Source organism: Hirundo rustica, chromosome 4, assembly GCF_015227805.2.
Source record: "Hirundo rustica isolate bHirRus1 chromosome 4, bHirRus1.pri.v3, whole genome shotgun sequence".
Taxonomy (NCBI): domain Eukaryota; kingdom Metazoa; phylum Chordata; class Aves; order Passeriformes; family Hirundinidae; genus Hirundo; species Hirundo rustica.
In genome coordinates, this window is record NC_053453.1 from 22842224 (window position 1) to 22866031 (window position 23808).

At 38.2% G+C, this 23808-nt stretch overlaps 1 protein-coding gene across 4 annotated transcripts in view; it reads right to left on the bottom strand.

Moving 5' to 3' along the window:
* Positions 1-1842: 1842 nt before the first annotated feature.
* CPED1 (cadherin like and PC-esterase domain containing 1) overlaps positions 1843-23808 on the bottom strand; it is a 155819-nt gene continuing 133853 nt past the window's right edge. For 2 of the 4 annotated variants that reach the window (XM_040062798.2, XM_040062799.2), the window contains exons 18-23: positions 21196-21332; positions 11072-11292; positions 10709-10810; positions 10414-10501; positions 8441-8587; positions 1849-4797 (exon numbers count right to left, since the gene is read on the bottom strand). In XM_040062798.2, coding sequence (XP_039918732.1) covers positions 4570-4797; positions 8441-8587; positions 10414-10501; positions 10709-10810; positions 11072-11292; positions 21196-21332 — 923 coding nt within the window. In that variant the 3' untranslated portion in view covers positions 1849-4569. Of the gene's footprint in view, positions 4798-8440; positions 8588-10413; positions 10502-10708; positions 10811-11071; positions 11293-21195; positions 21333-23808 lie in introns of all 4 variants that reach the window. The other 2 variants (XM_040062797.2, XM_040062800.2) reach the window with 2 other exon arrangements.

A 23808-nucleotide genomic window follows, 5' to 3' on the forward strand; every position in this document is an offset into this window, starting at 1 on the left:
AGAGCTGGACAGTCAGATGAAAAAACACAGAAATGGAGGAAGTCCATCACAACAGAAACTTGTGCTGCAGAAGACCCTGTTGTGACCCCACAGGCTCATCTTGACCATTGCAGTAAATGACTTCAGTAGTTTTCTAGGACACTTAGCGCCAGGTACTGGCCTAGACTAACATTTTTAGTACAATCTAATCAAAGGCGAGCAAGCCTAAAATGCACAGTGTCTTCTTACTGTGTAGTCAGAGTTTTTCTGTTCAATGGATACTGTGAATGTACCAGCAAGTACTTCAGGATATGTACCAGCACAAATAAATAGCTATCCCTGCATTTTACACAGGCTGTTCTGGTGTTTGGAAGATTTACACACGTAAAGATAGCAGTGGAGTTTGAAAGATGGATTTTTGCCTGGCAAAGGCAAGCTCCATGAAGAGCTAAGTACTAGTGCAAACTAACTACTTAATACAACACAGCTGTTTTAAATTCATCAGAGAAAATCACTGCCCTAGATAAGAGGCTTGCTCTACCCCTGCCGTATTCTAGTGCTTTTGGCTTGACAAAAATATATTTCGAAGATTCGGACTGAATTTGCAACAATTCTATCTCAGATTTCCAGAAGATGCTAGTCTGACAAAGCACAATTTTCTAAGGTCATCTGAAAGAAAGGCTGATGTGGAGTAGAGCAGGTTCAGATAGCCAGTGAGGTAAAACAAGCCAGATGCAAAACTTGTAGGCAAACAAGAAGAAAAGACCGTATTTTTCATGTGACCCTACAGAGACTTGTTTAGCAGTTTGAGTCTATGCCAAATAGTTCACTGCACCTCTAAAAATTGCTTTACTCTAAAAGAGTAATCTGAAAGATCCCTGGACTGCAGTCAACTTAATATCACACATATCTGCATCTTCAAAGCATTCTCTTTGGCTCAACATAGCAACAGAATCATAACTATTAGTAGTTATTTCAACCTTGAGGTAATTTGATGCCTTGCTACCCCACCCACTAAGCAAATAAGCTTACTTTGATGTCCCTTTAATGTGTCACAGAAGAGAAAAATAAAGGCCTTGTATTAACAGTGTGAAAGAGATTTTTCTAGAGATTATAATTTTCAAATGAATATCAAGACTAAATGTTGCATTCGTAGCCCTTTCTTTCAGCTCCCTGAAATCTAGCAACTCTGATGACAGAGATGACTTGTCAAGGCATTTCCCTACAAAAAGGGAAATATTTTTTTTATTCCAAAGTCAGTCAGTTATTCTGAAGATATTTATTAGGATGGACTTTATCATGGTGGCTACATACCCTGCAAGGCTCTAACCCAATTCACTGTTCAACATCTATGGAGTTATATGAGAGGTGAGAAGTTGCAACTCACTGGATACTGGTAAATAGTGCTCCAGCTTCAGCTGAAGGTATGCAATAATAACTGAGACTACTGCCCTGTATATGAATATTTATTTTGCAACACAGTTCCATTCTTACTCTACCTGTAGCTTGAAGTATGCCCTAGTTCTGTTCTAAGCTCCACATGCTGTGGGGCAGAAATTGAGCAGGAAACCCCACTTCTCAGAATACTTGTTCCCCAGACTAAATATTTCAATCCTACCACTAATTCCAGAGCCACTCATGTCTGTATTAGGAGGTGGAACTCAACCTGACAACTAGGTCCTTTTTTATTTTAATGGTAAGTAATGGGACTAAGGTAGATATATGGACTACAGGAGCACTTTAATGTTTCTTCAGGCAAAATGTCACAGAAAATATAATAATTCTAGAGTAAACTGTAGATAGCAACATGTGCCGTCACTGGAATTCAAACACAGTAATCCTTTTATTGTCTTAATCCACAAACTTTAATGCATATGAGCAATCAATCCTTGAATGTCAACCTCAATTCTCATCTTTCACATACATAGATCTATTTTAAAGTTAAATAACAAAAATGTAGCTTTGTTTATTCCTAAGACTATGTGGATCATACATAGTGTTGGAAAAAGCTTATTCAAAGAGTTTGTTTAAATAAAGATCAATTTGCAAATTGTACCAATGACTTTGTACAGACATATTAATGTACATAGACATGTAAAAAATAGAACACACAGGAAAATATACACTTAATACATTTCAAAAATATTAAGATTTGGAAAACATTAAGACATCTGGGTGTACAGCATATGTAAACCATTTTGTGGTGAAACCAGAACTGATGAATTGCACATTCACAGACATCCACTACAGTATAACAAAGTCAGCTCTTTCCTTTTCGTCACTAAGCTGATGCTTCAGCAATAGGTTTTGGCTAAAAACCCCCATAAAAACCCAGTTAATTCCTTAAAAACATTTGTGTACAGAACAAGAACAGTAACAGCATGTGGATTTAAATGAGCTACAAAAAAAAAAAAATCTTATCAGAAGCAAAACTGTAATACACGTATCATCTATCATCTTAATACCAAAGACATCTGGCTGTATTTTGCATCTACTAATATTAATGATGATATTCTATCCTTCACTTTTAAGGTTGTGCAGCCCTGGATTTCCAGACCCAGAAGAATATATTACATCACTTGCATACAATTATATTCTTTAGATAATCATATTGCTCAAAACCAAATGCTGATATTCTCAGTATTTACATACAGCTCTTGATCCATCTTTCATGTGGATCTCCATGCCAGGGAAAACATTACATAGAATTTTGGGGATATTTGCTGTAAGCAATCAGCAGCATATTATACAGAAACAGATATAATCATAAAATCTCACTAATTTTGTCATTATCTAAATTAGGAGTACTTTCAATTTAGTGAAAGGTGTCTTAAATTAGGTATGCCAGATCCTATTTTTGGAGGATACTCTCCATCATCTAGGATGCCAAACTCCATATTGCATGGAAATTTCCTATTATAACTTTACATATCTTACCTAAAGAAGCACAAATTCACAAAACTATAGCTGGGCATGTATACTGACTGTTGATAGATACAGGATCTTAGGCAAATACTGAATGTTGTGTATACAGGGCATCCCCTCTGTGTGCTACTAAGGCAAATAAGATGATGATTAGTTCCTTGCTATAATTTTTTTTATTCCCTGACATTTGCAGCTTCCCTCCCCAAAGCAGAAACTAGTGGAAGATTATATGTAAAATTGTGACAGGGAAGTATGACACAGCTCTCAGCAGATCCTTTGTTAGACTTGCACCTGCCTGGTTAAAACACCCTTGTATAATGCATGGCGGTAGAGTGGTGCCTTGATTGCCTGCTGCGTGACTGGATGAATAAAAATCCATAACTGGGTAATCTGTAGGGACAGCAGCCCTATGGGTTGCCACTAACCTGTCATCCAGCTGCTAATCCTGGACCATGCACAGTTTCCCATCGGGAAATCCACCCAGCTGTGAATAAGTGGGCTGCCAGCACTGTGGGAGGGGACCAACACGCAGCTTCTCCCTGGGGTGTTGCCCACAGAAGGTCTGCAAACACTGGGGATGTAGCCAGGCTACAGCATGAAACTGCAGTTCAGAGAAGCTCTGAACGGAAACTGGCATTCAGAGAAGGAACTGTCTGTGCCAAGCAATACATGCTGGCAATATATTCTGATGCCATCATAACACACACTTCTTATGATTGATAAATTACCAGATCCTGAAATTCTTATGTGTTCTTGCAAGGAGGATTCTTGTTATGTTTGTGGTACTGGCTTCACACATTAGCAAGTATTTTATAAAAAATCATTAAAGCAATGGCACTTCCATGCAGGAAGAGTACTTGATTGGCTTACAGGCCAGGGTAGAAATTGAAGCACTTATCTAAGCATTCTTCCTGCATATGGGCACTCTCCTAAACTGGGATCATAAATACATTTATGTTAACAAATTCACTATATTTACATGTTACATTGAGACAGTTACAATCAGTCTCAAATGTAGGAAACCTATCTCCTTCTTAGCTTCAGAACATGCAAAAAAATAGAGTCTATATCTGTTCCATGTAAGATACAAAGAAGGGATGTTTTTTCACTAAAAACACTAGAGTTCAAAATTCAGCATCACCAGTAAAATGCTAATAGACATTTTCAGATTCTATTAACCAAGTGTTTAAACAGAAAAGGTTTGATATAGAAGGGAAACCTGTCCACGTAAAATAAAACTCTTTCAAATGGAATGTAGCCAGTTTCTAAATACATTCAAATATTACAGTGTCTCTATAAATAGAAAACTAGATAGTCCTGAAAACCTAAGACAGCCCTTTCCAAATGTTCAAGTGATTATTATATAGGTCTCTTTTTACTATCAATAATACACACTGGCTTGAACTACAGCTGTTGTAGTCTTTGGCAACCGTTCAAGTACCTTCCCCTCTTCTCTCTTTTGCAACCCTCCATCTTCCATTTTCACGCAACAGAGTCACCAGGGCATATCTTAATTTCATAACATTTTTGGAAAAATTCCATGCCCCAAACTCTCTTTGTGTGCATGTGGTCAATTAGGGAAGCATGTCATAAATCCATCACGGTCCTTAAATTGTCACTCGGGCAGTGGCACTTCTCTACTCTCGCTGCTATATCCAAGAGAGGCTATGTGCTGACAAACTCCCTTTTGTTTGCACAGAGCCTGCTGAGAAGGATTTCAGAATAAACTTGATTTATTGGGCCTCGGACATGATATGGAGACTGAGAATTTGTTGCATGGTCCTGCAGTTGTGATGGTTTGCTTTGACTGCCGAAATATTTCCCCATTGTATAGTGCCTTGATAACGTCATTGTTATGTGTGGCCTTTCTTCAGAGGGGTTGGATTTCACCACCTGCAAAAGAAGTGACATATGTGAGTGTTTTCTGCCTGCACCTAGAAAGACAGACACACAGCTGCACAGTGTGTGCAGAAATGCTGAGGCAGTTGTGCATGAAGCAGGTCCTGATACTCTTATCTTGAGGTGCATGTTGTTCATAAACATTATTTTAGTGGCCAACAAGTTGCAAAATAACTAGAGAGCAAGATCTTAATTTTTGAAATCTACATGCATAGGCCCGACATACTCAGTCATTTGACCCTGTAATGCCTTTGTGTGTTAGACTCTGTTCTCTTCATTAGAGGCAATTTACCTAAAACAATAAAATTCATACTCAACAGCTTGTCTATTTTTAGCATTTGAAAAAACAAACTCATGACTGCTCCAAATTGCAGAAAGGTTTAAATCTTGCTCTGACACCAAGCACTTGAGGCACATATAATGTGTCTCAGCTATGAGCCCTGGGAGAATGCCTCATTCTGAGGTCTTGATGCAGACCTGGCCCAGCCCCACATTGAGATGGAAACCATGTGTCGTGTTTCTTCAAGATGGGAGTTATGGTGCAATTTAACGTCCCTCTCCCCAGGACTCCACATGAACAGAACCACAACATGATTCAGTAACTTAGGGTTGAAGAATGCTTCACCTTGGCCCCTGAAATATATTTAAAGCTCTGGGATAATAATCTTTGACTTGTATGGAATAGAAACTGTGTTCATGGGACTAGCAAGTGAGAAAGTGAAAGATGTGGTTGCCAAGAGCTTAACGACTTGGGGGGTGATCTCCTGTGAACTGCTGAAGGTGTTGTTGATCACTGATGAATAATGAAGCAGCTTTGAGAGAGACAAAACTTTAGAACCCTGCACATATGCAGGACAGAGGACCTCAGCCCAGGCAGTAGCAAACCCAGAGATTGCAGAAAAGGCGGTTAACTTATTTTTAAAATAGTACATGTATGATGACTTGATAGCTCTGATGCCCATCAGTTTTCCTGCTATATCAATCACAGTAGACACTTGAAAATGCAGAATTAATCTATTAATGCATGTATTTATGGAGAAGCATGTTAGCTTTTAATATTATAATGTATATTTGCTGTCACTGAACAATCAGAATCAACACTCATATGCAGTGAAGGTCATAATAAATGAAATAAATCATACAAAATTAGGAGTGGGTGAAGAAATAATGTGCAAAGGCTTGAAAGACTGAGCACAGAGACTATGAGGGAGCTGGCAGAACTGAAAACAGACCAGCAATTCTCCATGTAGAAAACTAATATATCCTCTGATCAATTTCATACAGCTAAGCCAAGAGCTATTATTTGTTTTCATGCAATTACTGTAGGTTCATTTTTCTAAATTAGTGCCTTAGATCTTACAATTATTTCAAAATGATGCCACATCGAACAAATCACCCAAACTGCATTCCTGTTAGGCATAATCTCCCAGGAATGCAATCTAATGTTCACCCAGCAGCCAGCCACTGGTTAAGGTACAAAAAACCCAAGGCTGCTAATTTCTCAGTAGTGATTATGATTTCACTGCCATTAAAATAGGAAATAAATCTGAATTTAAAAATAACTTCTGTAATAATTGTATAGTGCTGACCAATGTCCATAAGCATTTTCAAAGAATGAGGTAGATAAAAAAATCAAGTTTTCATATCTTCATAGAACTAGAATCATGTTGGGCAGTAAATGCCAGGATTATGCAAGATCTTTTGTCCCAGCTCAGTATAATCCCTCTGAAAGTCCAGATCCCTCATCAATCTGAGCAAAGATTGTAGAGACTACAGAGATTGAGATTTCTAAGCTATCAGGGTCACCTGGGACCCTCTGAAATGGTAGGAACTCAAATAATTCTTCAGGCCATTCAGAGGAAATAGCTTTCTCTTCAGGCAGCTGGTGGGAACTAAATGAGAACTGCTGAAGGCATTTCAGTCCTTGTTTCCTGACTGCATAGAATGGCCAGTCCCTCCATTCCTGCACAGACACGCTTTAGTTTGGATGGCATTTACAGAGGGGTACCATCTTCTGAGACTTTAGGAATGTCAATTTTAAGAAAAAGAAAGTGAAAGTACAAAGCACAAGATTTAATCTGTCTCATCTGGTTTCAGAAAACATGAAAAGTGCTGGGGTTTTACACAGTGTTCTTGGCTCCATCCTTGGGGGCAAAATGCCATTTTCCTGGTGCAAACTGCTCCAGCACCTAATGAAACTCCACTTGCCAGGATGCAGAAATAAGCTGATGACAAAACTATTAAAACTAATGAAGTATTAAAAGAACTCAAGGACTTTTTTTTTTTTGCTTTCCTCAAGGATCAAGTCTGGGTTTTGGTGCATGATGGATTCTACTGGGTATATCTATGGCTCTTTCAGGCACAATGACCTCTCAAGCCTCATTAATAACAGCTCTGTGAGCCAAATTCTCCCCTGATCCTCCCCAGAAACACATACTCTGTTGAGATTCCTTCAGCAGAGAAGCAAAAACAAATCTGCACATGAGCTCATACAAAATGATGGAGGAGTACATGAAAAATGCTGATGACTGATCACGCCCTGCGTTTTTTCCACCCAGTTCTGTACAAAGCATTTGAAATATTTAATTTTGAAGCTCTCTGTTTCACTCACAAGATCTGTGGAAATGGCAAACATCAGCAATGACCCACAAAAACACCAGCATCTGGGTTCTAGATAAAAAAGGGTCTACAGATTCTGGGTAAAATGGAGGGAAGCATTTGCTACATGGGACTATTTATCAATCACATAAATATCTACTCTGTGGCTTGCTGCCTCTTTTCCAGCTTCATTTGGACTGAGATATGTTTGTGTCTCTCAAGTATTGAGCAGAGTAGATTAGAGGACTGGTTAACTAACACACCTGCTGATGTTGGCCCCAAAGCAGGACATAGGGTATGGCACTAGCCTGAAAACACTTGAGCTGCTGTGGAGCCTGAGGTGGAAACCACCTGTGAGGTTGACACATGGTACATGAGCTCGACACATGGCACGTGAACTCATGTGAGTCTGATAACACTCACCCAAAAATTCTACAGATTTTAGTCTGTAGACTAAGAAAGCTGGACTACTGGTACGAGTGAGAACAAGTAAACCACACTTCTGTTTGTACAGTGGATCACTGTAACTATTCCAGATTATTTTTTCTCAGATGTAGGAAAACAGATACATAGCAGTAAGATTGGTTCTTCAATTTTAACCTCCATTTTAATTATACTTATGGTTTGATGTGAGCTGTGAGTGTGCTGAACTGTTCAGTTAGGAATGAATCAGTCAAAAACCCATGAGACTGAATAAAAAGAGAAACTGAGTCAATGCAGAAGCATCAGAGATATATAACACACAAGGAATCATACAAGAACCTGGAAACTGTGCAACATCCTTTTATACGAGTTACCTTTGCAGAAAGGCATGTTTATTTTTGTTTCACCATGCCAGCAGTTCAGCATGTCCTTGGGTAGCCTTGCACTGTGAGCAGTGATGGACTAGTGCCGCCATAAAAATTGCTCTCCCCATGATCTGCATTCAGGCCTAACTTTGAGTGACAGATGCTGACCTCACCATACACCTTCTTGTTTCTAAGATCTGACAGTTAAAATATCTTAAATACCTGGGAATGATATAAGTGCAAACTATTACCTCATGGAAATGGCAGCCGCACTTCCCTTGCAGGAATTCTTTGTAACGTCCCATGGTGATGACAAAGGTGTCAACCACTTCATAGCCCAAATTTTTTGCTGTATCCAGAATAACCAAGTTTTCATTCCACAAGTTTTGCATTTCTGCCTGCATTCCAGATAAAATGTTGCAATGTCTTGTCAGAAGGACTGTTTAAAGGTTATTGTGTCATGGAAAAAAATAGCAAAACTGCATTTTAAATAAGCAATTATGTTATACTACAGACATGAATTACTGTAAATTCACTTTTGAACAAAACTACTACTCCAAGACCAATGTAGGGTGTTTTTCAGAAATTATAATTACTTTTCAGTAGATATGTACCTTCCTTTACAGGAAGATTTTGTGATTGCTTAAAATATAATTCTTGGGTAATGGTTTTAACACGGACTCCCACTAATATGAGGTGTAATTCAGAAAAAATTCCAATTATAAAATTTATCTGTAACAAATGGTGAAATGGCTCCTTTAAAGAAAAATTCAGCTTCAAATCAAATTCATTGAGGCAGTTGCTTAAGAGGAACTATAGGGCCACAGGTATCTTAAATATGGTTATACTGAAGAACAGATTATTATTTCTGAATATACTTCAGGAAGACCAAGAATAGAAAAAAGTTAGCCATAAAGTTGGCAAGGCAGTGGATTTGACATGACAGACAAAAGGCCTTTAAGAGTAGCTGGGGTAATCCTGAAGCCTCGAGCATACAAACCACGCAGGTAACTTGGCATATGATTCCAATATTGAAAGGGAAAAGAATGTTGGTTTTGCATTGTAGCTGATTTCTGGAGTTTTGTAAATTTAATTTTTTAAGAAAAAGTATTAGGAAGCCTTTAATACTCTACCCTTGCCTCAAATACCCTGGATAGAAGTTCTTCATCCTAGGATTGAACTTTGCTGAAAGCTATGACAGGAGCTATGAAAATGTTTCTTCATATTGATAACAACAATTTCCTTACTTTATTCTAGTTAGGTCCTCTAGATAAATTAAGAAAATGGTTTGAATCAATAAGAAGACATTGAGTAGAGACAAGGCAGATAGGCAGAAAGAATGGGCAAAACCAGACAAGGCAGTCTCTGTAGCAAAGAGAAGGGTAAGAGTAGCAGGAAGTCACAAGCTGAGTGCAGCAGTGTGTTATGGTTGCAAAAAGACGTGGGCACTGGTCCCCAGCACACAAGGAGTGCTGTACCTAATCTGTAAAAGGTAATAATTTTCTCTTTTCAACACCTGGGAATAGCTGGAGCACAACACACAGCACTGGTAGGCATCATTTACTCTGTTCTGCCTTCCAGTGCTTCTCATCCATGCATTTATGTGTGTTCAATAGAGAATCACTATCCAAATTGTAAATAAAAACAGTGAATTGAGTGAGTTACACAGTGCATCAAAATGAGCACATTTGTTACTCCGAGAGTCTTGGATATGATTTAACTTGACTGTAACATCCAATTAACATGCAAGTAATAGGCTAGATTCACTGATACATTCCAGTGGCTCTGTAATGTTCTGGCTTCATAGGTGGGTTAAGATAGATTTATAGAGTTGTGCAAGCCAGACACATGAATTGGATCCAGCAGTAACCATGGAGGAAGCCTGGGGAGGGCCTATGCACAATGTAGTATGAGGAGCAATCTGCTAATCCCCAGCATGATCCCTAAATTTTGGCAGAAGGATTAATATTGGAGCTTCTGGTTCTTGGGACAGCTGACCAAGCATGGCATCTCAAATGGTTCTCTGCAGCAGAATCCATGAAATAAGGAATGTGGTTTGAATCCCTATTAGTAAGCAGTATGAGCAGATACAAACATTAATCTCCCTTTGATCCACTTAAAATGTGCTCAGCAGACGTTGTAACATATTTTGACCAGACAGCAAAATTAATGATGAAATGACAAGTCTTCCATGAAAATGCACTCAAAATGTACTGTAGCTTACCTGTGATAGAGAATGGATTCCATCCACTGGAAGGTGAAAGCCCATCCCTATGGATTTGACAATTACCAGGATATTTGATAGATTTTCCCTGTTTTGCAAATATAAAAAATAAAACAAGGACACACTTTATACTTAACAGACACATCAAAAGACAATACATGTTTTATTTTTTTCAAAGTCACTTAAGTACATGCCTAAGAAAAAAACAAATGAAATGTTTGTATTTAAAATGTTTTTGTTGTTTCTCTAATTTATCATATCAAAAATTGGAATAATACCAGGTACATAACCTTACCTGTTCAACACCTTTTGGATAATTTGCAGGTGATTGGAATTAAGCCACTGAACACCACCTACAATTAATACAGTCTGGTCTGTGTTCTCCAGGGGACGTGATCTGAAACCCAGAAAAGAAAAACAACACATGTTGCTTTAAACAGATGGCAAACATTTTAACTACATTGCTTTGCATTTCACTGAACTGTATCTGGCATCCTGATCGGAGGCCTGATGTAATTTTCAGCTATTTTTCAACCATACAGTATGGTCTGTGCATGTTATGTTTTATTGTTTACTGACTTTAATTGTAAAATGGGTTAAATACATTTGTGAATAGAATGATAATACAGACAAGGGAGATACAGAGTTTGTTCAGTACCTCTGCAGCAGCTGTTCTAGTGCTTTTTCAAAAGTTGGTCTCTGGCTTGCATTCATCCAGAACTGGGGGTAGTAGGAGTAACTGATAAATGTTTTCCCCTCATTGATATTGTGATAACATTTAACATCATGGGTCTTCTGCCATTCCTGAAGAGTCTTATTCACTCTCTCAATTAGATAATACATCATCCCTCTGTTAGTTGAGTCACCTATAAAAAGAATCTTCAGACGGAAAAGATATGACTTAGAAGTTGTACAATCCAGAAACCAAAAGCTAAGAAAAGAATACAGCTATTTGGGAAGTTTTTAAATGCTTCTTATAATGTTCCAGAAATAGCTTTGTGAACTGCCAGTACCCTGGCATCTTAATGCTCAATTTGTCCTTCAGCAAAATATGTGTGATTTGATTAATAAAGAGTTGTATTATGTATTTTAAAGACAAAAAGTACAGGTTATAAATGGCTATAGCTGCAAAATTAGCCCTGCATCTTTCAGCCTTGGTGATAATTTCTTTTGCTTAAGTTTATATTTCCTTCTAATTGCTAGTACACAATTGTTCTCATGATTGCTTGCACCTTCCTGCTTTTTTTTCCTACAGTTTTTAATGTGGTTTGCTCTTACACAGTGTGTATTGTTCTTCTATAAATGCAATTCATTAGTATTTACACCAAAGTAACACCCCCCCAAAAAAAACCCCCACACCCCCACACTCATACCCACTCTCCCCATGAAGAATGCAGTTGCTGCCTTATTTTTAGAGAGATGGTCTTTCTGCAGGTTCAAATGGGAAAGAAAAAGGTGTTATTTGGGTGGAGGATAATCTGAATAGAGTTCTGTCACATGTGATGTGACCACCAGAAAGCATCATGGCCTGAAGGGAGTTAGAAATCCTGCCAGGATGACAGAAGTATTTTAAGTATAGATGTCTTTGCTGGGCTACTCTGAACTTGCAAATGAATAAAGAGGTCAAATTTGGGGTTGATCCTACTCATTCTGTAGATTCCTCTGGAAAAACAAACATCTCAGTATGGAGAGACCACAGAACCTTTTGTGGGAATTTTTTTAAACGCTATGGCCCTATTTTAAGTGGATAGGACTAGCATTTCCTTCCAATGAAGCAGGTAAATAGAAGACAAGTCCAAAGAGTAGGAGGATCCTGGTTCACTGTGGTTTGCCAATGAAACTGTGTGCAGAATCAATTACCCTAATCAACTCAGCCAGAAATCCAAAATGAGGAGCAAACATGTAAAACTGGGATTAAGAAACCTCACAGAGCCATCACACAGTAACAGCCCTGTTCTCTGCACAGAAGTATTCAGCTTCTCCTACCTCCTCTGACACTCAGGGTAGTTGGCATCCTGTAAGTTGGGATTTTGTTGTTTCATTTTTTAATTTGATTTGGAGTTTGATGTTTTACCACTTCCACCTTGAATATTTGATTATGCAAATAAAATTCAGACTGCACAAGATGACACATTTAAGGCTGTATTTTGAAAGGTTTTTTTTAGAGATTTTATGTGGTAGAGGCATTGTGGACTACATTGATCTAACATATCTATCTATTCATTTGTTCCCATCAGGAATGTCACAGTTTTGAAAACTGATTCCACTTCCCACTATTAACCTATGGTGATTAAAAATAAGCCACAACACTGTACCAATGATACTTCCCACAGAAGAGAGGGAATTTCAGATGAGTCTAGTCTCATCTGATGTTAGGGCCAAGAACAGGCATGACAATGCCTTCAGCTTCCCATGCCTTGCCCATTGTGGGCTGAAGAGAAGCCCTTGATAGGTTATGTATGGTAGCAAACAAATTAAAACTAGCACTGAGCTCATAGAGGCTCTCCTAACTCTTGTCCTGGACCTCTCAAAGTTGCTTCATAGAGGAAATTCTTAAACAGCTGCTGTTCATGCTTGTATTGCACAAGTATTTCTCTCACACGCAAGGGAGTTTCCAGCTTTTCACATCGTGTCAGAAGAAACCTCTTTAAATCAAGCATAACATGACTCACAGAAGTCAAGGATTCTTGGATCCATGGAAGGACTGCTTGGATATTCTCTCTTTTCCTCTCCGACAGACACACACATGCATAAAATTATTTACAATTAGGAAGACAATCCATGCTTAGAATATGTCCTAATTCTAAAGTAGGTTAACTTGAGGTTTTAAGCAACAACTCTTTTTGGTTGCAAAATCTCTTGATTCTCCAGCCTGTCTGTATCCATGTCTCTTTAATCTCCATTTCATAAGCCCAACACTGTAGTATCTTGATGCATATCTATTTAAAAAGCAGTTCTCAGATATTCACAGGCAAGGACATCATGAGCTTGTAATGTGGGTGAGAACATTTCTGTAAAAACCCATCTCATCCTTAGCAGAATAGCAAACAGGCCCTACCAAGTTACACAAGTACAGCAGTTGGTAGAACATACAAGACTTCTACTTCTGGTATCATATGACACCATTTTGTTATCACAGCACATGGGAATTGCAAAGAAGCATATTCAGCTATTAATTACATGAAATTGGCAGATGGGTGATTTTTATCTCATTCTAGTGTGACTAGAATTCTCATCGTAGTTTTCTCCTAAGTATATTTGATCTATCTCGTGTACTACTGATTTCTAATGGAAGGACAACAACTTCTGTGGAAAAAAAAAAGAAGAAAAGAACCATGGCCAATGTGAATGAACATGATGCACAGATGTCTTTTTTTGCCAGCCCTGTGCATTCACTAGCAGTTTAGGTGTGAAGAGTCATGCCAAAAGGCTCAAACAATGCAGAGCATCAAAGATTAAGATATCTTTCCCTTTTTTTTTTTTTTTTTTTTTTTTTTTTTTTTTTTTTTTTTTTTTTTTTGGTCAAAATTAGAGCAAAACACGTACACACATCTATACTATTACATGATTTAACATTTTAGGGCTTTGCAATTTTTCTATACCTACACAGGTACATACAGATAAATAGTGGACCCATGAACAAATTTTCAAGTCTGCCCTGGGGTATCTTTCTGGCCAAGTCTGGAGATGGGCAGTCATCTAGGAAACTCCTACCAGAAGAAATAAGTTAGTTACGGTTATGTCTTAGAGTGGCAGCTCTAGTCTGGAAATGCCATGATGCTGGGCACCATATGAAAATATCAGGTGGGCCTTAGCATATTACTATTGTTGTTGTCCTGATGTTCTGAGAACGCAAAATAGTTGACAGGAGTCAGAGCAGGTTTCTTTAGAGTGATTAGCGTAACTAGATGAAACAGACAAATGTTAAGGCCTGGACATACTTCAAATACCATCACAAGACTGATGAATCTTCACTCAGCCTATTTCCAAATCAGGAATAACAAAAATAGCAACATCACACTGGGTAAGAATACAGGTTGTGCCACCAGGGAAATTAACCTAGACTTTTAGAAGCAGATCTGCTAAGAGAATAGTCAAGGCTTGCTGCAAGTGGGAAAGAAAGAAATGAACCAAAGTGGACTTGTAGTTGTACAGAAAGTCAAATCAAAAGGGTAGGTCATCCTTAAAGACGTCAGACAATTATATTAACCAGATTAGCTTACAGATCTTAAGTCTTTGATTGTTCAAGTAGGTATGAGCCACATCAGGACTGTATCACTGCATCAGGCAAATTTGTTTATCTCTGTCTCCCATAGTAAAATCACAGTTTTTTTGAAAGGTATGAAAACTAGGACTGCAGTATGTGAAACCTATGATCCCTGCCCTCTAGCTCTGAGAGAGAGCTCTGAAATGTGCAGTCATCGTGGGACAATATCAGCAGTCACCCTCTGGAGACTGTGCTGGGATTTAGAAGGGAATGCTCTCTCATAAGTCTAAAGAAGATCTCAGATAGAAAGATAGGTGCACATTTCTTGTAATTTGATGCACTTCAGGCTAGGGGATGCTTAGCACAGCATCAACACATCTGCACACACAATACATCCATTCATTAAGATTCTGTCTGCATCCAAGGATCTGCTTCTAACCATTCGTTCAGCCATGAGATGTGAGATATGTAAATCCTGGGAAAAAAAAACCCGAATTCCTCTTTTTCTTCTCCTCAAAAAAAAAAAAAAAAAAAAAAAAAAAAAAAAAAAAAAAAAAAAAAAAAAAAAAAAAAAAAAAATCAAAGTGGAAGAAGAGGAAATCTGTAGGTAATCCTACCCTCTTTTCAAGCTGCCCTTGTGCAGAGATGGCCAAATAAATTTTGTTATGATATGCAGACCATCAGAAAGCATCTTTCAAAGTCCACCTTTTCCAAGTCAGCTTCATTTTTAGCAAATGTTTGGAGAACTCAAAGGCTAAAATAAGTGGTGTTTAGCCTGAGGAAGCAAACCTGTGTCCTTCAAATAACAAAAGAGTTTTGATGAATTAAAATAATCTCTCAATGTATTGAATGTACAGCAATTAAAATCACATTTATTTCTATACAGTTAGATGAACTCATTGTAGTTGCATGTGCCATGTAGTATTTAATATGTTTTGAACAAAAGCCTGCAGAGATGATTCTGTACTTATCTCTACGATAATAATGAGGACCATGACGGCTTAGATGTGTAGAGTAAGCCATATCTCACTTTTTCTTACAACTCTGGCAAAAGACTTAGTCATGTACTGTTCAAGTTGTTGGGGCAGTTGTCTGCAAGATGACTAAATGATTGGACAAACACAAGGTTATAATTTTACCAGACAAAGAACAACATTTCCACACAGACAGATGTTTTCACTGTCTTCTGTTGCAAATGTTTTGTGCAAAAAATTCCATTATAGCTTAAAGGCTTTAAAAGATTGTGTAAGCATAGTGGAATTCACATCTTAACCAGACCTATCATTAAAAATTAACCACACTTGGGAAATTTAAACACCTGTAAGTTCAAAACACTACTTAACTCTAAAATATGATTAATAAATCATAAGTTAAAATTCCTGTTTTAACAGCTGAATTTTAAGTACTTCAGCAAATATTGCCTTTTCATATTTCCTGTTCTTAATTACACATGACTTAATGGTATTTTATTATAAGAATAAACTCTGGTTAGCATGTCTCAGTGATAAGCAAAATATATATCCCTCCTGTTATGGAGGCCAATTTTCTATATACCGCTAATCGGATAAATAATAACCTGTTAGAAACCATTTTCCTTCACCCATTTTTAAAAGTATAAAATCAATCTTGTAAAAAAATCAAAGCATTATCTTAATACATTTGTATATGTCTTACAGTAAAAAGTTATTGATCACTGCTACAGAGAATTTTGTTGAGCCAACATAATACAGGTATAATTTTTTACTATGATATATAATATTTTATTATGATGAAATAATTATTTAATTCAATTAGGGCATATATGTGGAGTTCCCTAAGAATGAGACAGTATCTCATTACACTAAAGTGGAAGAGAAAAAAGACTGCTGATATTAAAAGTAGACTGAAAGAAAATCTACTCAGCCAGAACAACCTTAATCTCAGCATTTCAAAATTTTCTTGTTTACTATGTACAAAATACAAACATATGACTGACCATTCTTGCTAACACATCATAAAAAACAAAATAAGGCCTCATAAAACTGTTTCTCTGCATGTACATATGTCTATACCAGCTTGAGTGTTATTGTTTCACTGCAGGTGGTCTTATGTTTTTTTATTAAACCAAGTGTCCTGGTTTTGGGTAGGATAGAATTAATTTTCTTTCTAGTAGCTGGTAGAGTGTTGTGGTTTGGATTCAGGGTAAGAATAATGCTGGTAATACACTGATGGTTTAGTTACACTAAGTCAGGGACTTTTCAGCTTCTCATTCTTCCCTGCCAGAGAGGATGATGGCACAAAAAGCCGGGAGGGGACACAGCCAGGACAGCTGACCCCGACTGGCCAGAGGGATATTCCAAACCATATGGCATCATGATGAACAATAAAACTGGTTGTTTAAGGGGGGCAGCAGCTGCTGCTCTGAGATGGGCATCAGTCAGTTGGGTGTTGAGAAATTGCACTGTCCATTACTTTGTGTATTATTATTATTATTATTAATAATAATAATAATAATAACAACAATAATAATTTTCCCTTCCTCTTCCATTCTACTAAATTGTCTTTTTCTGAATCCACAAATTTTACCTATTTTCTGATTTTCTTCCTCATCCCTGTGGGTAAGCAAGTGAATGGCTGTGTGGTGTTCAGCTGCCTACCAGGTTAAACCAAAACACACAGAAACACCTTAGTTCAAACAGTTTTATATGCACACAAACTAAAATAGCCTTTAATGATGATGTGAAATCAATTGGAACTCATAGCCAGGGAAATGGATTTCAGTTACCAAGAAAGATTATAAAGCTCAGATGAGCTTTGGGAAACAAATCAATTTTAATATAAGAAAGAAAAGCAGCCTGGAGTTAGAAAGCAAATTAGAAAGCATTTTTGAAGGCTTAATTATGATGCAGATAGGAAAGAAGTACTCTGTTTGGGTGACCATAAATACATTTCAGAAACACTGGCAAATGAATACAAGAAATTAGTGACCCAGAGATATCTGCTGCCTCTATGAAACACGAGAAAAATAGAAGGGTTGCACTTAACACAGTTGATCTTTCATGTGCTGCATTTCAGTCAAAAAGAGTATTCACTTTACATCTTAATTCATCACTTGCTGAAGAGAACATAAGTAAGGAACACAGCACAGTACTGGTTAATCATTGCATGTTTCCCTTCGCATTCATTAAAAGTAGAAATATAAGTAGGCTTTTTATAATCTTTTTTTTCTCCCCCTTATAAAACTAGTAGAGAAGCACATGAAAACAGCCTCCAGCTAACAAAGTTGAAATTTAGCAATGGTATAGAGATTAACACCTCCTATTTAAATTAAAAGACATAACCACAATTTATGCTGTTTATGTCTTATCATGATCATAGAATTTTGAAATGGTTTGGGATGGAAAGGACCTTAAAATCATTTAGTTCCAATGCCCTGACATGTGCAGGGAACCTTCCTGTCCAGGTTGCTCAGTGCCCCATCCAGCCTGGATCTAAGGAAGTTCACAGCTTCTCTGGGCAACCTCTGCCAGAGCCTCACAATCCTTAAAGAATTTCTTCCTGATATCTAAACCTACCTTCTTTCAGCTCAAGGCCATTCCCCCTTCTCCTATCATTACTTGCCCTTGTAAAAAAGTCCCTCTCCATCTCTCTACTAGATCCCCTTCAGATACTGGAAGGCTGCTCCAAAGTCTCCCCAGAGCATTCTCTGTTCCAGACTAAACAGCCACAACTCTCAGAGCCAGTCTTCATAGGAGAGGTGCCCCAGCCCAGTGATCCACTCACAGGCCCTCCTCTGGACTCATTCCAACAGTCAGGATTTTTCTTTTGCTGAGAACCCCAGAGCTGGACACAGTACTCTAAGCAGGGTCTCAGCAGAGCAGAGGGAGAAAATCACTTCCTTCATCATGCTGCCCACACTGCTTATGGTGCCACACAGGGTGTGGTTGGCTTTCTGTGCTGCGAGTGCACACTGCTGGGTCATTGTCCATGTTTTTGTGCACAAACACCCCCAAGTCCTTCTCAGCAGGATTGCTTTCAGTCCATTCTCTGCCCAGTCTGTATTTGTGATTGGGATTGCCCTGACACAGGTGCAGGACCTTGCATTTGGCCTTGAACTCCATGAGGTTCCCAGAGGTCCACCCCTCCAGCCTGTCAAGGTCCCTCTGGATGGCATTCCTTCTCTTCAGCAAGTCAACTGCACCACACAGCTTGGTGTTGTCACCAAACTTGCTGAGGGTGCACTCAATTCCTCTGTCCATGCCAACAGCAAAGATATCCTGTGTAAGGGATTTTGAACTCCAGAGACCAAAGTTACACAAGCTGAATATTCAGAACCCCTGAATAAAGAAGAGCACGGGTTAGTCGAGCCTGTTTTGCGTGGATGCATGAATGAGCTCTGTTCTTAGCTAACTTAGCAAACAACAATGTAAATCAAACAGCATTTGAGATCATGCCAGTGTCCTCACTTGGGTTGATGACTTTTGCCCTTTTGTTTGGCACTCATGCTTTTTTTTGACATCTGCTTTTGTTTCCAGCATTGAAACCTTCTGCTTATTTTATTATGGAAACGATGATATCTTCAGTTTGAGATGTCAGTGATCTCTGCAGTACTTAGAAACAAGGTATATAATATCAAAACTAAAATCACAATTAAGAATATAGAAATATTTATAAATGTTTATGAAAATATCTTTTAAAATAAACATGTATTTGTTCACAAGAATTATATCTTCCTACTACTCAATAGCTTCTTTATAAAAGTCCAGATTGCTTAAACCTATATAACACAGACAAAAGTCTTCTTCAGTGAGCAAAAGAAAAAAAAAAAATTTTTTTTTTTCTACTACATTGCTTGGGCAGTGTAAAGTAATACCAAAGTCTGACTTATCAAAGGCAGAATCAGGATCTTATCAGCCAAGAAGGGAACTATTTTTATTCATCTGACTTTGGTGGGAAGAAAGCCTCTCTTAGTTCTTAAATTGTATTGACACAAAGGAGTTTATCCAGGCTCTACATTTATTTATTTGGTAAAAGAAGAAAAAGTTCTATTGTAAAATTTCAGACAAAACTAAAATCAATACAAAGTTATGACAAAAATAACATCTGAGAGAAAGAGATAGGAGAAATATACCAAAAGGGGAACATGCTTTAGAGTGATGACTTTAAAAGAATAAACAAATTCAATATACATCTGTGCAAAGGTAACAGGTAATTCAGCAGATTTCTACAGAGCAGCAAAGGTTATCAGACAGTGTCAGGAGACTTCTGTAAAAGATGCAGAATGGGAAACAAGTGCTATTAGTTACAGAGATTTTCTCAAGGTGTTAATATAGCTCACTTAGGATCTGGCTGTTATGTGACACTAGAATAGATCAGTAACCTCAGAGAGTTAGAACATCATGGAATTTGAATTAGGAAATTAAGCTTCACCGACACTCATTTCATTTACTTGGTTTTAATAGACCCTTTACAAATGCTGTCCTATTTTTGACACTCACAAATATGAGTGGTCAGATTTGGGATGTGGAAATGTCAGCAAATCCTCTCAGCAATACCCTGGCAATCCACTTCCATAGTGGCATATTGCTCCTCTGCTGTACTTCAATTGCCTGACCAAAGGGTCAAAGCAGCCTGATATCCATGGAAATTAAAGACCAAAGCAAAGCAATCAAATCTTGAATATTTTTTTCTGTGATCAATCCAGAAGAGCTTGTTTTGTACATGAGGAGCAAATCAAGCTTCTCCTCTGTCATAAAAAGCAATATATCTATTTTTTTAATATTCTAGGATTAACCCGCAGCTCTATAGTAACAGAGAAAACCACAGGCAGAAGTAAAGCAAAATGGCAATGAAATACTTTGTGAGGGCAAGAAATCTATCAGAATTGAAGGAGAAAATGTTAATTGAAAGACTTGTTTTTGTATTTGTCTATATGGAAATGCTCTTGGATTTTATCAAAATGCCACTTTTAGTAACTATTCTCTTACCTAGATAATACGCTTTAAAGAGTTTTATAACAATTAATTACTTACTTTCTGGATACTTGTATCCTCAGTAAGGTACCTGAGCCTCAGATCAGAGCTCTCTCTCAACAGTTTAACAGTCATAGCATGCTTATTAAGGAGACCTTGTATTTCCAAGCAATCACCTTAGAAGCTTCACTAAAAGAAAAGAATGTGCAAGAAGACTTGGTAAGATTAGTGTGCACAAGCAATGCCATGCATTAGGTATGCAGCAGAAGAAAACCAACTTGCATGTGAGACAAAACTGCGACAACAGTGCAAATACATCCTCCATTTGCTGTCCTTGTGTACTCACTGCAGGTCTGACTGGTAATCACATACACCACAGGTCTTGAAACTCCAGTGGTGTGACATAAGATCCTCTGTGAAATAGCAGCAGACAACTCTGTCTGTATATGAGGCTAAATTATGGACAAAGGTTGGTTTTCATCCCTGTGAATTTTTCATCCAAATATTTCTCTAGTTAAAAAGGGATTTTTGTCACATATCAATCTTAAAAATATTTTGAAAGCTTCAGGACACTAAATGCCCAGGTAAATAAGAATGAATTAAAATGTAAAGCCTGGTACATACCCTTCTGCCCTCCACGCAGCGCTGGAGCTCGGGCTTGGCCAGCACAGAGTATTGGCAGCCATGTGGCTGCCATGTTATTTCTCTCCAGTCACAGGTCCTGTTGTCAGAGCAGCTGAGGCAAGGGACAATCCATTGCCCTGGAAAATAGCAATGAATGTTAGCACCCTCTATGTATTCTTCTGAGTAGTTCTATTACACAGGAAGCAAGATATTTTTGAGTATTTTACTCATGTATGAGTAAAAAAAACTCAAAAGGGAGTTTCCCCCTAAATTAAATGCCTTCCAACCCTTTCAAGAGACCATTTCCTTTCACTGTGTCATGCTCTTTTCATTTAGCTAGGGTGGGAGATTTTTCCTTCTCCTGAAAGAGCTGTGAATGCTCAAATTTGACAGCCGTTTGTGTGTTCATTTCTCAGTCCATGTTGCCTTTCTTGTAGCAGCTTGTCCTTCTTCAACAGAAGATATATGAGAAAGAAAATGGGTAAGGAGGTTGGATGCATAAAGAAAATATTCACATTCAGACATGCCTGAAGATTAATTCTCATCTACAGTAAAACATCTAAAGGTTGGGTGTGTGGTTAGAGCAACTGATATAAAAATGAAGATTAAGGCTTTCCATTCAAAACACTGATTTTCTTTTAATTTGTGAGAATTCAGAGGACTGTCCCAGACCACACAAATACATTTCAGAAGATGACAGTAATGACGTGAATAACATATGTGACTTATTAGAATCTGATCTCATTTACAAAAATTATTTTGAAGATTAGGAGCACAAAGTGGCATTACTAAAAATCAGTGGGTTTTAGTAATCCCTTATCTAAGGTTAAATGATTTTGTTATTTTGGTTTTCTAAAACTATTTCTTTTCAAAATCCTGCTGGAAGCTTGATGGATTTAATTTCTGAAGGAAGATAGAAAACTTTTGAGTTGCCCTTGTATTCGAATGAACAAAAGAAACACTTTTTCTATCTCTTACAAGTACTCAGTGCTGACAGTTGTCGCTGAGACACACAAAGCAGCCACACGCAGACAAGAGGTTTCGCAGAGCAGAGGTTCCTCTGATCCGGCTCAAAAGCTGAGTCCAGGCAGAGAGAGAGCCTCTTTGTTTTATTTCTTACTTTTTATACATTTGTGGGTCTAGCAGAAGATTGGCTTTTGGAGTTTTCACCTCTCAAGCCAACTGGCCAGACCAGCCATCAGTTACAATTGTTTTCAGGTTAGAAATATGCAAACAAAGGACAGAGAATGAAAAACAAAGGAATTGTTTATGTTACATATGTGGGAAAAAGGTAGAACTGCTTTTAATATTGTACAATAACTAAAAAGCTCTGACTCCATTTATGAAAATCAAAAGGCTATAAAAAACTCAGAAAAACCAGGGTAACAGACAGCATGTCCCAGTATCTATGTAACTGCCAGCAAAACCTACTTTTATTCTTATTAAAGGCATTACACAAACAAGAGTGCAGAGGCCTACGATCCTTGTGTCAATACTATCGGGCCTTTCTTCCACAGAGAGGTTTCTCACCACAGCCCAGAAAACAGCCCCAAAGTCAAAAGTTTGGAGATCAGACCTGGCTTATAGTCTGTCCCCTCCTGCACTACCAGGCAGCAGCTCAGCAGCCAGCTGTGTCTGGTGTATTGCTGCTGCACAGGAAGCCACAGCAAAAAATCCCAAGGCTGCCTATTGACATTTCACCTGGGCAGGGACTGAGGGGGAGGCTGAGCAAAGAAACCCTGAAGGATCCTAGTGGCCTTGGGAGAGTCAGCTGCTACCTCATGAGCAAGGGAATTTCCAGGGAGGCAGCCTGTGCTTGCACTTAGGCAAAAGTCCAAGTAACTGTGTTTTGGTAAGTAGCAGAGTGAGTCATCTTAGCAGATAAAGTCCTTCTAAATAAAATCATCAAGAATATATTTTTGTATGGGAGCCCACACGCGTAAATCTAAGGGATGAATACATCCCACAGTGCCACAACCATGCAATACCAGTTTCTGTGTACCCTGCACAGCTGCCCCTATTTCTGCCCTGTGCAGAACGTACAACATCCTCAGATGCAGTTGTAGATGATTTGAAGAAAATTATAGCAGACTGAACCTAACAAAACCCTGGGCACTGGTTCAGTGCGCATAACCCAGCTTCCCCTGCTCCCATGGGCGTGGGTGCCTTGTGGAGGCTGTGCTGGGCAAGCAGCCCAGTTCACAGCATGGACAGAGGAAGGAGGGAAGGAGGGACACTCGGGACAATGGTGGGAAGGTGCAAGAAGCAAGATAGAGATAGCCCATTCTTCTTGCTCAGAGGAGTTTCAAACTTGCATTTTCTGCATCCTAATCATGCAGCTTTTAAGGGAAATATTCCACACTCAGTTAAAGATCACTGTAAAGTTCAAAATTCATTAGGACAGGAAAATATCATGCTTGTAACCTGGTAATTTTTGTGTGAAAAGAGAGATCTGAACTTTGGCCCCTAAGAGAGATCCTATGTAGAGTTTTTGTCAAAGGGTTATATCAAATCTTTATCTGAAGTTACAAAGTCAAATCAGAATCTTTATCTGAAGTTACAAATCAGGTTCTGGAGCAGGGAGCTCTCTTCCAAATGAATACCCTCCTCAGC